Raw genomic sequence first — 17,334 nt, forward strand, 5'->3', positions numbered from 1 at the left:
TCAACGCCACCACCCTCTCCTCTCACTGCAGAGCAGCGTGCCTGGCCTGGCACCTTGTGGCTTTGGAGATCACCTGGAATTCACCAGGCTTGCCAGGAAACCACCCCCGACAACCCCAGAGGCTGGAGGGAGTTGTTGAGCCTACTGAGGTAACCATCACCCCACACAGGCATTGGTAGGAAGGGCCCCAGAGAATCAGGAGCCACCAAGTGATGCAATACTTTGGTTTTTCAGTTTTCTTGCTTTTGCAACAGTGATTTCCTCTATCGTGAGCTCTTGCACAAAACACAGCAGTTACCCAGGCACTAACCCACCAGCAGTGACAAAGCCCCAACCCAACGAACACGAGGAAGGTAGCTGGTGTCCCATGTGTGCCATATAGGGCTCCAAAAACCACACAAGAAGAGATTCAGTGTCCTCTGCATGGGGTGACATGGTGCCCTTCCAGGACACGTCACTGAGTTGGCTGCTTTATGAAGAGAGGGGCAGAAAAAAAACCCCACTTCTCTTTGGGGAAAGACATCACTGGGATTTGTTTTCTTCTCTCAGCAGCTTGGGAGAAAGGGAAAGACATCCCAAGGGGATAGGAAAACCCAAGCCTTGCCCTCATGCAGGGCTGACTGGCCAGGAGCTGGTGGGACTTTGCAATGTACCACCATAAGCTCTGGCTACTCACCGACGGCGAGGGCTATCGTTCCTCCAGGCAAGCCACACTGTCACCTTGTAACTTGTCAGCCTCTGACTCAGGGCAGGTATGATCTGGGTGCTGCAGGGAAGGTAATTCAGTGATAAAGATCGACCAAGCACCCAGGTGGAGTGATTTTGGATGGGAACACTGGGTCCTTCTCCTGGTTTCAGCCACAGTTGGAGTTACCTTGCAGCCTAAGCCACAGCTCAGATCCTCAAGTTCACTTTTGCTGGAGCAGCTAAATCACATTTGCACCATCTGCTCATGCTCAGCCTGAATTACCAGTCTCATCTCCCATCCCCATCTTCTCCCCAGTGTGAAACTCTTGGAAACTGGGGAAACTCTTGCCTGCACATGGAATTGAAAAGGTTTCTAGCAGCTCTACTCCTGCTGCAGCCAAGCTGGGCTGTGGTCCTGCTGAGCTTGCGTAGCTCTGAGCCATGTCCTGTTTCTTCTTCATGTATTGTTAGAAATTACCTTCTCTCCCCAGCAATCAGATAAGATGTAGGAAGCATTCTTCATGTTGTCTCTCCCTGCTTGCCTTGCCTTTTGAGAACTTCTGGGTGATTTCATACAACCAACTTTGTTGGAAAAGACCTTTAACATCATTAAGTCCAACCAGAGAAACTTTAACTGAAAGGCTCAGAAACCTTTGAATCACAAGAGAAAACATCTCCCTGTGCTTTTTATCCCCTCCAATCACAGAAGGACAAACAGCCCTGGGAGGTGGTGAAGTTTGGCTCTCTAACTCCATGACATGGACAAGGTATGAAGCATTATAGCTCTGAAGGTTGAGTTCTTTGCCAGCCCTGGAGTGCAGGAACACTGTTTCAGAGGCCAGTATAATACCTCAGGACTTGTGAGGGTCCTAAAAGCAGCCAGAACCTCAAAGATCAGCTTAACCTGTGGGACCGCACCTAGCCAAGGCCTCAAGTGCCTCCTCAGACTTCTCATCCCTCCAAGTCCCAGGACTAAGGCACTTTGCACCCTGATCCAAGAGCTTTCATGCTGTGGGAAGCTCCCTCCTACCTTCCAGGTCTGACATCCTTCTCCCTTTGCAAGGTCTCTGGCTCCATCTTCTAACCAAGGAAGGAAATCCCAGGCAGAAGTCCACCATGGCGTCACCTGGGCTGGGTATCTCTTGGAAGATGCCTGCAGTCTGGCTCTGGCAGCACTGGTTATCAGTTGGATCTTGGCTGGGAGTTCCCTTTGTTTGTCAGGCAGCACCACTCCTGCTGTGTCACACCTTATCTCAACCTGGACTTTGGACAGAGACCTGTACTGCAGACACCCAGGCAAGGAGGAGCTCCTTATGATGATCACCCACTTGGAAGAGCTCAGAGCTGACTCAAGCACAGGCTAAAGCACCCGCAGAAGCCAGGCTGGTTTGCTCCTCTCACAAAGTATCGCTCTGGTGGGTCTCTTTGCATTGGAAAACCTTGTGCTCCCAACTCTGTGACCCACCTGGGTGCCAAGCTGGAGCAAGCAGGCAATGCCTGCCTTTAATGACAAGCAGCAGCTCAGTGCTCTGCCAAGGAGCTGTGGGGCAGCACAGCTGTTCTGTCCCTGCACATCTGGCCAGAGGAAGGGGCAGCCTGCAACTGCTTGGCCAGAGAAAGCGCCCTGTTTTTACAGGGAAAGCAGCACAAAATCACTGACACGTGCTTGGCTTCTCCTGCTCAGACAGCAAATGTTTGCCAGAAACCTCCCCAACCCATGGAAACTTGGGTCTGGCACCTAAAATGCAGAGACCAGGTCAGGGAGCTAATGCCTGCAGCAAGCTGCACCCTGTGCTGATGAACCTGCTTCCCCCCATCCCTTCTCCCACCATGAGCAGCACAGGGCAATCAATACCTGCAGAAGGGGTACCAGCTCCCCAAGCACCAGGCTAATCCAGAGGCTGGAGAGGAATCAAATCGCTGACCCAGGGGAGGGGAAAGCCCATTTATTTAGGCTCTTTTAATTTGGCACGCACAGAACAGTAACAGTAACGCACTGGAGGCTAAGGGTTTTGGTTTTGTTATTTTTTTTTCTTTTTCTCTACAGACATACAGGAAAACTCTATGCAACTCCCATGTACACATTACACAAAGGAAACAGCTTTAATCAACCACTGGTGAAACATGGAAGCTTTTAAGATCTCTGTAGCTGGCACAGGAATGTTCTCTACCCCCTCCCCCCCCACCCCATACAAAAGGCATTTCAGGTCAAACTTTCTAGTAGGTGATATTTCCATGCATTTCTACAGAATTAAAGAAGCTAACAGACAAAAAAGCCCAGATCAAGCCGTATTAGTCAGGCTGATGGGTTCTACTAAGTTAAATCAAGAGTAATTACAGACAAATGGACCAAGTGACCAAGGACTGGGGCTGAGAATACCACTGTTTAAAGATGTGGCTCCTCTGCATTGTACTACCCATCACTGGAGAGCGCTGCTATAAGGATCTGCATTTGTAAAAGCTTCAGAAGCATCCAATCTGCTAGTTAAGTGTGTTATTAGAGAAACTAAGGTAGTTCTAAATGAAAACTACATCAACAGAAAAGCAGTTTTTATAGAATCACTCAGGCTGGAAAGACCTCAAGACACTTCATAACAAGAAAACTGAACCTACAGAACAAGTGAACCTTTAAATATTATCACTGCACCGTGAGTTTACAAGAGAGTGGGTTAGGACTATTTCTCCAGGCAAAAAAAAAAGTGTCTCACCTCTATTTACCTTCAAAATTAGCCTTTATTAGTACTGCTCTGCAACTGAAAGGCCTAAGAATTTAACCCAGTTTTGGTGCCAACAGGTTGCTTTAGCCAAACATTTAACTACAGGTTTGAAGTTCTGTACTAAACAGTTACAGGGGGAAATGTTTTTGAGTTTGGCAATTTGGCCAGTAGCCTCAAAAAGACGGGCTGCATTTTGCTTGGTACAATTTAGAAGAGCAAGAACAGGAACCAGATTGTTCTCACCTCCCCCCACTTTCATTCCGTGATACGGTGCTCCATTGGACCACGATTTTTTGGAGACCTTTAGTGTTAAATCCATCAGGGACATAATTGGGCTGGACAACCAATGCAAATATTAATACACCAAGATAAATCCTTAGATTTGATTTATTTAGGGTCATTTGTACATACGAGCTACATCTCCAAAATCTACTTTATTCTACAAGACAGCTTCCCTACAGTTAGTGGAACCCTGGCCTAGAATAGTTGCTTTACATAACTGATATATTAAAACATGGAATGCTTGTAGAGTTGTGGCACTGTATGACATCTACACGGGACTTCCTTCAAAAGCTACGACTAGGGAGCCTCCTAGCTTCTCAGCAATGCAAGCTCGGTTGAGGTCCTCTGGCCCATTTGCTTGGCATTCATGCTTTATGCCTAAAAAAGAGGCAAAACACTCAATAACGCATTATTATTTCCACATGCTAGTAATCAATCGAAGAAACATACTTGCTAGTAGTATTAGAAGCAGCAGTCTGGTCACTCACGCAGGTTAAGTCCTGCCTTAGCTCAGGCATTTGGATGGTTTTCCCCTGATATGTCACAGGAGACACCTGGCTGCACACCACATGCCAATGCAGAAACATCAGGGAGAACGTTTTCACTAGCTCAGTGCTCAGACTGTTGGTCTTTTCACTGCAGGCTGTCTCACAAGCAAAGCTCTCATTTCTACTGCTACCCTGACGATGGCAGGGGAGGGAGCTACACCCAAGCACACTAAGATGGCTGACTCAGCTTCTGCTGGCTCTGGGGATGTGCGTGAAAGAATCAGAGTGAGAATCTGAGATGGAAAGCCGAGAAAGACTTTGCTGGTGTAAGTGAAGGGAGGGAGGGCAGGGAGCCCAACACCCAAGCCTGTCTTATGTGAAGAAAAGCAGAATTTCCTCAGGATTTCTTTTTTTTCTAACTCCCACACACGCAGCACACAAGTCTCACCGTAGAAAGATTTGGGTTGGAAGGGACCTTCCTTAAAGCTCATCCAGTTCCAGCCCCCTGACACAGGCAGGGACACCTTGCACTAGACCAGGTTGCTCCAAGCCCTGTCCAGCCTGGCCTTGAACACTGCCAGGGATGGGGCAGCCACAGCTTTTCTGAGCACCCTGTGCCAGGGCCTCAGCACCCTCACAGAGAAGAATTTCTTCCTAATGTCTCATCTCAATCTCCCCTCTGTCAGGTTAAAGCCATTCCCCCTTGTCCTGTCCCTACAGGCCCCTGTCAGAAGCCCCTCTCCAGGTTTCCTGTTGGCTCCTTTAGGCACTGGAAGCTGCTTTAAGGTCTCCTTGGAGCCTTTTCTTCTCCAGGCTGATCCAGCCCCTCTCTCTCAGCCTGTCTCCAGAGCAGAGCTGCTCCAGCCCCTGCAGCATCTCCGTGGCCTCCTCTGGACTCACTCCAACAGCTCCACGTCCCTCTTGTACTGGGGGCCCCAGAGCTGAATGCAGCATTTCCAACCCACTGGCTGGCACTGCTGCACAATGATCCCATCAGTCCAGCACACTGCAAGCAGGAACTGAAGGGGGGCAGTGCTATCTGCCTACACACCAGGCTGACTTTGCATGAAATTTCTGAATGCTGCAGCAAGGTATTTACTCCTTGGATACTGGTGCCTGACAGAAGAACTTCGCTTCTCCACTTGGAGATGCGATGCCTTTTGAAATGAGCAATCCCAACTGCATCTCTAAAGCAATCATTAATTACTACTACTACAGCACAGTAAATTTACCAGATTATGTATTTCATCAGACACAGGGCTGAGAGTCCTCTACCACAGAGGTAGGTTGCACAAAATGCAGCTCTGTACAGTACAAATACAGCGTCACACACTGCTAAGCCTACTCTAGCATAGCTCTAGTGCCTCTACAATTCAGAGTCAGACAGTGCAGGGTTTAGCCAGATCTCATTTTAGCTCTGTCACAGGGCTTTTTGCCTGTGAAGCTCTCATGTCTCACTAGCTCCTCAAAAAACCCCATCCCAGACCAATTAGCCAATGGTTAAGCCTTGCTGTGCAAGCATTGTAGGAGCATGGCACGTGTAAGAGCATTAGATGCATTACATACCTTGAAACTTCTTTTTGATTGCATCCTTGGAGCTTGCGTAGATCATCTTGCTTTTGAGGGGTGCTTGTTCTGGTGCCCTAATGGGATACACCAGAAAGAGTGCAGTTAGTGACATTTATTATCCAGCAGAGTGAGAAGCTGCATCCTAGGGATGATGAGCAAGTGAAATGTCTCATGGCTCAGAAAACAAGCTCACTTTAAGCCTGCCACTTCTCAGAGACCTCGCCCATAGTGCCTGGACTGCATGCTAGGAATGAGTGAGCTGGGAAGATGGCTTACCACAAGAAAAACATCAGCTCTTCTTTTTTGGATTCCTTGGTCTCGAAGCTTGCATCATACAAGGCATAACGGCAATCCTTCTCGGGAAGCATCTGCACAAAGTGCTTGAAAGGGTCGGTAACCGTCACACCGACATCTCCCACCAGAATCTCTTTGCCTTCTTCCACAATAATGCACTTTTTATCTGGACTGAGGCAGAAGATGACAGCCTTCTTCCTCTTCTTGATTTCCTCAGGCGTAGAGCACTTCCGCACTTTCATGTCATAGAAAATACGGCATACCTCATCAGCAACTTGTACTCCAGATGCCTGCAAAGACAACAGCAAAGACCTTTAGGGCTAGCACTGCAAAGTTTCACAACTCCTTTACCACATTGCCTTAAATCCGGGGCTAGAAGACAACCGACACTGGCAAGAGTCACCAGTGGCCTGAGAGTCTTGTCAGGAAAGGCTGCAGGCCCTCTTTTTCCAAGCCAAGCAAAGAATCTGGAGTCTCGATGCTGCCCACAGGCAGCTGCCAAACCAAAACTATTCCAAAGAAGGCACAATCCTACTTATACTAGAACCTTATTTTTGGGGTAGTTTCACACACACACATCCACCCCTTGTCCTCTGAGATTCAGTTGTGACAAATCCTTTGGCATTAGAGCAGCGCAATTTTGTTACCCATTTCAGGCTGACTAGACAACCAAGTCCATGAGAATCTTCTGTTCAAAGTGTCCTAGCCATGTCTAGCATGCTTGCTAGCAGCTTTAGGAACAGAGGTAAAACGTGGCCAAATTCCACACTTGTCACATGGACTTGGCTTAGAGATGAAGAGAGATGTTGTGTGGGCCACTGGGACTGCAGTGGTATGGTTTTTAGCTGAACAAGCCAACTTTCGGAAGCTGTTCTGAATTCAGTGTTCTAAAGGGAGAACAACTTGCAAGACTAACAGTTAATGTGTCTATTTCCCAGCAATTCCTCAGTGTTTCAAAGCAAGCTGCCTGCCTTTCCATCCTTTTCCCCTTGAAGTCTGATGGGGGATTCTAGTTACTTTGTGGTGTATCTTCCTGTCCTAGCTGTAATGGGAGGTGCAGATGCAGCATCACCAATCTGATGTTAAAGGCACACAGAATAAAGAGGGCAAGACCTAGTGAGAACGACAAGAGGCTGAATTGCATTTTCAGTCTGCTGCTTTTTTGGGAATGAGACAAAAAAGGTGGCAGGATAGAAGCATTTGTATCTGTGTTTTGTTATCAGAGTGCAGCAAAGTTGGAGAGCTTAAAAGCAGCTGTGTAATAGCAAATAATGGGAAGTCATGCTGGAAGGACATCCTGGCCAGAGCAGTAAAGACCAAACCAAAGGCTGTCCAACACTTATTTGTCTGTTCAAAACCCTGCACGCAGTGTAAACAGTGAGATTCCTTTCTCATACTGTTTCTTCCCCTGCTGGTCTTCCAAATCCAAATGATTTTATCCTCAGACATGGTAATTTGTACCACAGAAGGAAAAATGGCCCTCCTCCCTCTGTGTAAACTCCTACACATCACTGTTAAAAGCACAGTCAGCGCCACTACAGAGTCAGGTAAAGCATTATGAGAGATACACCAACGGAAAAAAGAGTAAAGGTTGAAAAGGACTAAGGATTGTTCTTTACTTTGGTTTTCCTTAAGCTCAGGCCCAAAATGTGTGTTTCATGTATTCACTGGTGGTGGTGGGGGAAGCATCGTACCTTGCCAAAGTGTTCTAAAGACACAGCAGAGTTCACCTGCAAAACCAGGGGGGTTAGGGGTGCTCAGTGCTAGCTTTCCAACAGGTTGTCCTTGGGAGATGGTTACTGACTGGACAACTACTTAATGTATATTTTTTTCTTAAAGCCTTGACTAATGCCTACCTTGCAGGACCTCAGTTTTCCTACCAACATGTCTCCTCCTGTAACTTCCCGTGGCTGGCATAGCTTTGCTAACCCAGTGAAGAGAGATGGCACAGCTGGCAGCAACTATCACCATGGAGCTTGACAGCAAGCGCTGGTCATGCAAAACCAGGGCAATCTCCTACAGCAGTGAATCTGAGACAGAAGCTTTTCTCTAGTACGGCGCACAGTGTTCTTTAGGGGGTTACTCAAACACAAGGGGACCTCCCTCAAGATTTCTAATGCATGGCTTCCTTATTAGGGGTAATCTATCCAGAATCCACTGCACTTTGGGACAGGAGGACAGGGAGAAAGTCACTGTGCCTGGCAGACAGCCACCCTCACACATATCACCAATAAGGCAAGGAAAGTAAGCAGAGAGAGCCTATTCCAGGATTCCAGTCCGAGCAAAAGTGCAAACATGGACTCAAAAGTGACTCATTCCTGTGTCACCTCCTCCATAGCGAGAGACTTGCACTTTGTCAGAGCATGATACAGAACTAACGTAGAATAAAGGTCCTTCTCTTCCTGTCCTTGTGGTTGGTGTGGACAAGAGCTCTCTGGGACGACGAAGTTGCCCTAATAAAGCAAAGAGTGCAGCAACTAGAACTACAGCATCATTCACCAAGGACAAATCTGCACTGAGCTCAAGACAACCTTTATTTCCCTGATGTTTGTCTTCTGAATAATGGCACCTCAGTAGCTGACAACAGGTATCAAGACTCGGTTTTTAGTCACAAAGCCCTTAAAAGTCTAAGTAGAAAATGCTTAGAAAGCCTGAACTAGCATGGGAATGCATCTAGTAATGGCATAAAATAGCTCCACTTTTGTCACTTCTTGATCTTTGCTCCAAGACCACAACAACTGGAAGTCAACTTTGGAAGAAGAGGTTAATGCTCATCAGAGATGCAAAAGCAAGGAGCAGCAACGGAGCTGCAGGCCGATGCAAACTGTGCAGTCAGAGAGCATATGCATGTGCTACTGCACAGCCAGAAACATGTCTCCAAATTGGGAGACAAGTTGTTTCCTTATAAAGAAACTGAGCACTGCTGGCAAGTCAGTTCAGATGCCAAAAATGTGGAGAGTATTTAGCCTGGAAACTCAAAATTCACTGTTAAATTGCAGCTGACAACTGGGACTGACCAGAAACTGAAGCAGCAGGAGTAACAACTGGATTTTCTTCTCAGCTTTCCAAAGCAAAATGCTGTTAATAGCTGGTGCTGCTCCTTCTCACAGCTGCTGTACAACCCCTGGATTCAACACACAGGATGACATTAGCAGCCACTATATTGCTAGGGACAATGCAGATTTGTTCCATCTCAGAAAATGCTATAGCTGTGTCACAGCATGGGCTGAAATGAACTCATAAGCTCTCAGTGCAAATAACTGCTTCCACAAAGGGGATCTACTTTTGTAGCTGTGGGACTCCCTCTTCAACCGTGGGCTTGTACCAGCCATTGCTGGCTCCATAAACATACTTTAAAAGGAAACAGAAAAAACCCAAATCCTAGGCAGGTTTTGTTGGAAGGTGGCTGCAACCATTGTGTGTAGGGCAGCAAGAGGATGACTGTTCAGAGCACAAGAACAAGCTGAAATGCCACACTCAAATATACATCCTCAACTGACATTTTAACCATGTCTCTGCTGATCTGCCCAGAAAAATAGCTCGTGAGAAGCCTCCACCCCACCAGCAATGACAAGACTGTTTACTTGTTCTTCTGCAGAAGAGAAAGCTCCAGGGACACCTTAGGGCAGCTTCCAGTGCCTAAAGGGGCCAAAAGAAATCTGGAGAGGGGCTTTTGACAAGGGCCTGTAGGGACAGGACAAGGGGGAATGGCTTTAACCTGACAGAGGGGAGAGTGAGATGAGACACTAGGAAGAAATTCTTCCCTGTGAGGGTGCTGAGGCCCTGACACAGGTTGCCCAGAGAAGCTGTGGCTGCCCCATCCCTGGCAGTGTTCAAGGGCAGGTTGGACGGGGCTTGGAGCAACCTGGTCTAGTGGAAGGTGTCCCTGCCTGTGGCAGGGGTTGGAACTGGATGAGTTTTAAGGCCTCTTCCAACCGAAATCAGTCTGGAATTCTGTGATACGAGTGTTAATCCTAGTCTGGATTTTCTCTTTCTGGCCCAGTATCGCTCTGCTCAGAGGATTCAATACAGCACATTCATTATTATTTTGTGCATTCTGGCTTGAGCACCACAGAGTTACAACAGCTAACCTGGTTCTGCTCCTTTTTCAGCATGAAAGCAGTTATCAGACTGGGGACTGGTGCACAGTTTAAGGTTGGACTTGATGATCTTAAAGGTCTTCTCCAACCTAATTGATTCTGTGATTCTACCGGTGGCTGTTCATTGAGCTGTACATGTTTGCAGCTACTTGTGGGGTACTCGACCATCAGCTGGTGATGTTTTGTTGTAAGGGACAGATCAACCCATAACACAGGCAACATCAACTTAAAGCCGTTCCTGGGACACAACTGCAGAGAAAAGACTACATTCAAGTAGCCAGCCTGTTTCTAGAGGTGTTGAAGACCTTAACTGCAAACCACCTAATTATCAAATGGGAGTATAGCACCTTCAGGGAGACATTCTAGCAAGAATGGGCAAAGTTCGTCATTTCCAGCAAAAATGAGATGAGTTTTCCACCCCCACCTCCATGCAGCTACTGCAAAGGCAGTGTCTTGTGGGCAGCATGGCCTCATATATTATTCTGAAGCACTTCCACCAGTCTCCCCATTGTGTTTTCATACAGACTGCTGTAGGCACATGAGGTAATGGTTGCATTAAATGCCTCGTCAGCATGTGCTGCAGTAACACAGTGGCTCTTATTCCCCACACAAAGACACCGTTCCTGCCTTAAGTGCAAAGCACTGCAGAAGCCTTGTGAGAACAGAATGCTCCACGGGCCAGCCCGAAGAGAGAGCCTTCTGTCTAGCCAGCTTCCAACTGCAAGAGCCATCCCCAGCTGCCTCCACTAAGAGCTTCCAGCAGCTTGCCTCTACCACCAATTACATTTCCACAACTGAAATTTAATCTAAATGAGGGAACACTGAAGAATAAGCTTTCTCAAGACAATCCCCAGATACAGAAAGCCACTTCAGGAGTGAGACACATGCCAGATACCTGATAAACTGGATCTGAAGCAAGGCTGCACTGAAACACAACTTTGATACAATGAAAGTCACTTCCTCTTTTGTCGGGAAGTGCTGTGAACCTCAGTATTTTCTTTGAATATTTAAAATATTTTACCTAGAAAAAGTCCTTTGTTCCTTCCTTGACTGTAAGGCAGCCAAGGAGAATTTAAACTAATGACTTAGTTTGCCTCAAGACAAGTCTGAAAGACTGAATTTAAGGATTGACAATTGTACAGTGTGGGTTTTGCTTCCTGTGATCAGAGCCCTCCATAGCAGTGCCTGTGCATGTGTTATCTACAGAGACATTTCAAGAACCAGTTCTTGGCTTGTTTTGTTTGGGAACTATGCTCACACATTGTATACATATACACCAGTGTGGACTGTCTATAGCTACTCAACTGGAAATTTTTGCTCCTTGGAAAAGCATCATCAATTTTTCCAGAATTGACACTTAGACTTATTAAGGTATGCCTTGTCTAACTGCAAAGGCAGATTTGGGTGCTCCCATGTTTGCTAGTCATATTACTGTCCTGTATGTGGGTCTCAGTTTCTTCAGCAAACACCTTGTTTCCCCTATGCTGGGCATACCACCCCTCATATCTACCTTCAAAATCCACTGCTGCTGCCAGAAGTGCCTGTGTAACCATGTGGCATTTCCATCTGACTCAGAGATGTGTCATGGTTCATTCCTGTGACAAATACTTCTTCACTTAACCTATTACCACCTGGCTGTTCTGGGACAGCAGCCTTCAGAAAGCTGTCCCTTATGTTGCCATGCAATACACTGGGACATCACCAGCACCTAGATCTAGAAGGTTTTGCCAAATCAGGCCCCTGAAAAGTTGTTAGCTGTGGCCCACAAGCCAACTGAAAATGTGGGTGGTTAAAAAGACAAGGATCTTAAATACTGCTTTGCTTTCATCTGTTATTTGAGCACCCAAGAAAACCCATCTGACTTTACCACCCCCACCTTCCTGAGTAAGAAAGGAGGAAATGCACAGAGTGACTAGTTTAACATCACCCCAAAAACCAGCACTGGCATGGGAAAGCCACAGACTGGTTTGGGTTGGAAGGGACCTTAAAGCTCATCCAGTTCCAACCTCTGCCACAGGCAGGGACACCTCCCACTAGACCAGGCTGCTCCAAGCCCTGTCCAACCTGGCCTTGAACACTGCCAAGGATGGGGCAGCCACAGCATCTCTGGGCAAAGGAGACCAGTGACTTCCCAAGGCTCTGTATGCCCATGTCCTCTGCTGCCTACAGACAGACACCTCCGCTTACGCCAAGGCAGCTGAAAGTCCAAAGCTTGAATTCAGATCTGCAGCATGATAGGAAACATAACTAACTGCCTTTTTACTGCTGTTGTGTAAGAGGCCATTATTTGCACATCATAAACCAGCAAGAAGTACAGAGTTATTTGCATATCACTTGTAGGCAGGTCTTGCCAGCCTGACTTGAGTTTTTGAGTTTGCATTACTTTTCCTCTTTCTTTTTTTCTGGGGTCAAAGAATCAAAAGTCTATTCAGCTTCCCCCCCCCCCCGCCTACAAGAAAGGTTATTGATTAGACGAGGAGAGATGAGTAAGGCAGCAACTATTAAAAAAAGGCAGAGAAAAAGTCTCCCCTGAATTCCTGGAGGTCACTTCCTCAGCTTTCAGCCAAAGAGGAAATTGTCACCTTCTTAGAGCTGCCATGAAGTTCACTCCCCATACAACTATCAAGGTGAGCAGAACAAGCAATACCCACAAAAGGCAATCCCAGCAACACTGCTGAAATACAGGAACCATGGTAGCCAGTAATAGGGCAGAACTTTTGAGCAGGATCCATTCCCGTGTTGAAACTCACGTTTTTAAGGCAATGAGGGTAATAAGCTGGTATGCCTCAGAACTCTTGCAGGAAAACAAAGCTTCTTAGAAATGCATTCAGCACAGAAATCAGCTATTATGAGCCAAAGTGACTGTAGGTATTTTCCTGCGGCCCCCCCAGGCATATACAGCAGCCTAAAGCTCAAATCTCACCCTTAAAAACAGGCCCTGAAGGCCTGCTCTGGGCATCCCAGAAACTCATTACTGAAGTATCCTTCCTGGAGATGGCTGTGCATGCTGAACAGTCAGATGAGCAGCAGGCTCTGAACTGCTTTACAGGCAAGTCGTGGCTGTCTGCAGGCTCTCCTGCATGAGATGGCTTTGGTCCTTGCTCCCAGCAGGAGCCTCTTGATAGCGATGTTCTGACAAAGCAAGTAGGAACACGCCAGACACCCACACTACCAATTGTCACAAGCCTGTCATCTTGTATATGAGGCATACGTACCTTGTAATTACACAGATTTGGGAATAGTATTGACTAACAACCAAGAAAAACAATTTGCATGGTCCTCCAAAGACTATGGACTCATTTAATCCAGTAGCAAAGAAACTGGCCTTGTGGCAAGATACAAAAGCAGAAAATCCAGTGCTCTTTTGATACCAAGTGATGCCCTCCTGCTGGCATTGCTGTACTTTGCCAGAAGGCCTACACTCTTTGCCCAAAAGCAAATTCATCTGCATCAGCTAGAAAGCATTTTAAAAAAGCCCATGCAAACCGTGTTCCAAAAAAGAGATCACTATAAGAAATACCACTTCTGACTGGGGAATTCTGTGGTTCGGAAGCAAGACGTAGCCTGACACAGTGAGTAGTCACTCTAAACTAGGTTTGCGTACTGCAGAGGTGGTAGTCAGCTTGTTCAGACAAGCCTATTTTAAACAAGAGCTGCAAGTCTCGTCAGACTTTCAGCAGCTTCCTCTGCAACTCTCATTAGCTCCTGCTCCATGCTGCAGACCAGTCACAGAGGCTTCAAACTTGGGTGTTATAGGAAGCAGGGAGATTAGTAGCACATCCTGTCTGTGGGCCAACACACACTAAAAATTTATTTACTGGACATACCACATGTTCAAGAAACTGAGGGTAAATACCATGGGAAGGGCTCAATGGGTTACCCCTCTACTAAGGGGAAGTAACCTAAGCAACTGTGATGCTTGTTGCTGCACAAATGCTTGTGTAGGACTCAAGCAAAAGCAGGACAGCAGTAAAACTGTATGAACTAGTAATTCCACTTTGTCAGTGTCAGCAGCCCGAGTTAAACAGGGATATAAATGTTTAATGTAGGCAAACCAAACAGAAAGTGAACCACCATGAATCCCAGACCGGTTTGGGTTGGAAGAGACCTTAAAGCTCATCTGGTTCCAAGCCCCTGCCATGGGCAGGGACACCTTCCACTAGAACAGGTTGCTCCAAGCCCCGTCCAACCTGGCCTGGTAACAAATGAAGCATAACAGATGTTTGGTCTGTTCTGCCCCATTTATGAAAGGCGTCCCCTGGGGCTTTTTAGAACGCCAGAGAAAACGCGCATGTGTACGTTTAATACATTTCCTCTCTTCCCAGCATTATATCTTCATTATCTCTGTGCAGAGAACACAAAAAGTCTCCAATCCTTGCGGCAAGCACCTTAAAATTTAGGCTTCTCCGAGCGGCCTCTGCAAAAAACCGCGTGTTTGTTACGGCCGAGCGCTTCCTTCCGCGGGTTTTGCTTCCCCCCTTTTGTCTGCTGGCTCCAGCACCGGGGCCCTGTGTGCCTCAGCCGCCCCGCTCCGCCGAGGAGCCGCCGCCGTTTCTAGGCCAGGCCCGAAGCCCCTCGGCTCTGTGGAAGATGGCTCCCGCCCGGACCGCACGGCGGGGCGGATGCGGCCGAGGCCGCGCTTCCTCCCGGTGGGGACCCACCCCACCGCCCCGTATCGTGGCCTTGCTGCCAGGCTCCGACCTGCTCCTCACGCAGCCCCTCGGGGGAGAAGCCACCGCCTCCCCCCCCCACGGCCGCGCCCTGCGGCACGGGGAGGGGCGGCGCATCGCCCCGCCGCGTCCATGTCCCCCCTCCGAATCTTCCCGCCGCGATCGTTCTCTTCACCGCTCCCCCCTTTCCCCGCGTGAAATGGACGCGCCTGCCCCTAGCGCCTGTGTGCGGCGCGGAGCGTACCATCGCCTCACGGGGGGAAGGACAGAGAGGAGGACAGTTCCATCGCTTCAAGGGGGGGAGTAACCTTCCGCCGCCTCATGGCGGGATGGAGGCGGGGGGGGGAGGGAAGGGAGGAGAACGGATCCGCCGCCTCAGGTTCAAAGGCGAACGGAAAGGAGCGGGGAGATGGACGGAGAAGGAACGGAGGGGCGCGATGCCGTCGTGCCCGGAGCGCAGGCCGAGATGCGGCGGGCGGGCGGGCGGGCGGGCGGGCGATACCAACCACCCCCCTTTCCCCAGGGATGAAAGAAGAGGGCATGGGGCGGGGGGGGGGGGGGATTGCTAGGCGGAGAAGCCGCCCAACTCCCGCATCCCCGGAGGCGCCCGCTGCCTACCATGGTGTCGGCGGGACGCTGCGGGCGGCGGAGCGCGGTGCGGCGGCGGCGGCTGCTCCCTCGGATGCTGGGCGCGGCGCGGGCTCCGGCAGCAGGAAGGGAAGCAGCGAGGGCGCGAGCCGGGCGGAAACGCTGCGACGTCACGGCCGGAGGAGGAAGCGGTTGCTATGGTGGGAGCCCTGCGTGGCAACGCCCCGGGACCTTCCTCTTCCTCCTCCTCCTCCTCCTCCTCCTCCTCCCTCCGCACCCCCCCGGCGCCACAAGCACACGTGTATCCGCCCGCACCCGGTGCGGGGACAGAAACCCAAGCACCCACAGACACCCCCCCCCGCCCAAAGCGTAGTCAGGATGGGGTGCGCTGCCCAATCACAGGGGGAGCCGCCGGCTGATTGACGGCGGTCAGGCGCCGGCCGGCCAATCGCGGCGTCCCTTTGTGCGAGGTGTGGGCGGGATTACCTGCCCCAAGGTGTGCGGCGGGAGGTGAGGGGGGTCGGGATGCGCTGAGGGAGCGTTGCGGGGCTCAGGGAGCCGTCGGGGAAAGGGCGAGGGGAGACGGCCGGGGCGAGACGGCCGGGGCGAGGAGAGGAGGGCACGAAGAGGATTTGAGGCAGGGTGAAAGGGGCTGTGTGGGTCCTGAGAGGGTGGCATGGGGTGCCTATGGCCCTGAGGCGAGCAGGAGGGGGAGGCGGGCTGTGAGGGAGCAGATGGGGCGGGCGGAAGAGCTGTGGAGGAGGAAGTGTGGGGCTTTTCTCTGTCTTTTTTTTTTTTTTCCCTCATTTATTTAATTATTTTTAGGGTTTTTTCAATACCTACTTTGGTGCGATCTCAGTCAGGCACTCCTGATTGGCTCAGCGCGCCCGCCCTCGCTGCAGCAGCAGCAGTAGCAGCAGCAGGAGGAAGCGCTGTGCGGCTCTTCCCGGTGGCACCAGCACCAGCGGCGTTCGCGTCCCCGCTTCAATCAGAGCCGAGGTGGCTGAGACAATGCAGGGTTTGTCCTCGGGACAAGGCTGACAAACGCCGCTGCTGGAGGGTGGGGGGAGAGGGGAGAAGCTGCGGCTCCGTGTTTGTTGCAGCGCTGCCGAATTAAACGATACCAAAATACTATATTCTAAACGTTGTGGGCAGTGAAGCTTGGGGGGTTTGTAATCAGATTACAGAAGCACCTGCTGATGTTAATACATTTACAGAATGTTAGGTTTCATTCCTGGATCCTGCCTGCAGTGATGTTCCTGGCTTGAACTGATCAGTTAAGCACCCTTTGCATCAATTGTATTTATTCATGGAATTGTAGAACAGAGTCACAGACTGGTTTGAGTTGGAAGGGACCTCAAAGCTCATCCAGCTCCAAGGCCCTGCCACGGACAGGGACACCTTCCACTAGGGCAGGTTGCTCCAAGCCCCATCCAACCTGGCGTTGAACACTGCCAGGGATGGGGCTGCCACAGCTTCTCTGGGCACCCTGTGCCACAGCCTCAGCACCCTCACAGGGAAGAATTTCTTCCTGTCTCAGTCTCTCCTCTGTCAGGTTAAAGCCATTCCCCCTTGTTTTGTCCCTACAGGCCCGTGTCAGAAGCCCCTCTCCTTATTTCTTGTTGGCCCCTTTATGCACTGGAAGCTGCTCCAAGGTCTCCCCAGAGCCATCTCTTCTCCAGGCTGATTTATGGAGTCTCTGAGTCTCTTGTAAGCAGAAAACAAAGCCAAGACTGGACTGCGTGTTTTCAGGGCTGGGGTATAAGGCAGCAGTACTTCATACCAGGTTACAGCTAGCCTAAAGCTTCAATATGAAAGGTGTGAGCCATGCCTTACAGTTTTTACCCATATTGCCGTCGTAATAAGGGATTTTTTTCCCCTCCTTGCAGCATACCCCATTATATGCCCTTTTATATCTGCTGTTACGCCTATTCACATT

At 49.5% G+C, this 17,334-nt stretch overlaps 1 protein-coding gene and 1 long non-coding RNA gene across 2 annotated transcripts; one reads left to right on the top strand and one right to left on the bottom strand.

Moving 5' to 3' along the window:
• Positions 1-3,773: 3,773 nt before the first annotated feature.
• On the bottom strand, positions 3,774-15,580 carry DSTN (destrin, actin depolymerizing factor). Its single transcript, XM_061475589.1, has 4 exons — positions 15,426-15,580; positions 6,020-6,327; positions 5,741-5,817; positions 3,774-4,064 (listed from the first exon to the last, which is right to left on the bottom strand). Exons 1-4 carry the CDS (start codon positions 15,426-15,428, stop codon positions 3,955-3,957), a joined length of 498 nt encoding a protein of 165 aa, XP_061331573.1. The 5' UTR covers positions 15,429-15,580; the 3' UTR covers positions 3,774-3,954.
• Positions 15,581-15,760: 180 nt separating this feature from the next.
• LOC133280671 (uncharacterized) lies at positions 15,761-16,626 on the top strand. Its single transcript, XR_009747262.1, has 2 exons — positions 15,761-15,891; positions 16,221-16,626. It is a non-coding gene; the product is annotated as an uncharacterized LOC133280671 (long non-coding RNA).
• Positions 16,627-17,334: the final 708 nt, after the last annotated feature.

This window comes from Pezoporus flaviventris, unplaced genomic scaffold (assembly GCF_033815535.1).
Source record: "Pezoporus flaviventris isolate CSIRO_AGI_PZ_B2104156 unplaced genomic scaffold, CSIRO_AGI_Pfla_v1 ptg000083l, whole genome shotgun sequence".
Classification (NCBI taxonomy): domain Eukaryota; kingdom Metazoa; phylum Chordata; class Aves; order Psittaciformes; family Psittacidae; genus Pezoporus; species Pezoporus flaviventris.

Excerpts from the sequence above, each read along its gene's own strand:
- DSTN (XM_061475589.1), bottom strand. Across the intron at positions 5,818-6,019 it reads GAGCTGATGTTTTTCTTGTG|GGCACCAGAACAAGCACCCC; the intron begins GTAAGCCATCTT and ends GTATCCCATTAG. Across the intron at positions 4,065-5,740 it reads AATCAAAAAGAAGTTTCAAG|GCATAAAGCATGAATGCCAA; the intron begins GTATGTAATGCA and ends CCTCTTTTTTAG.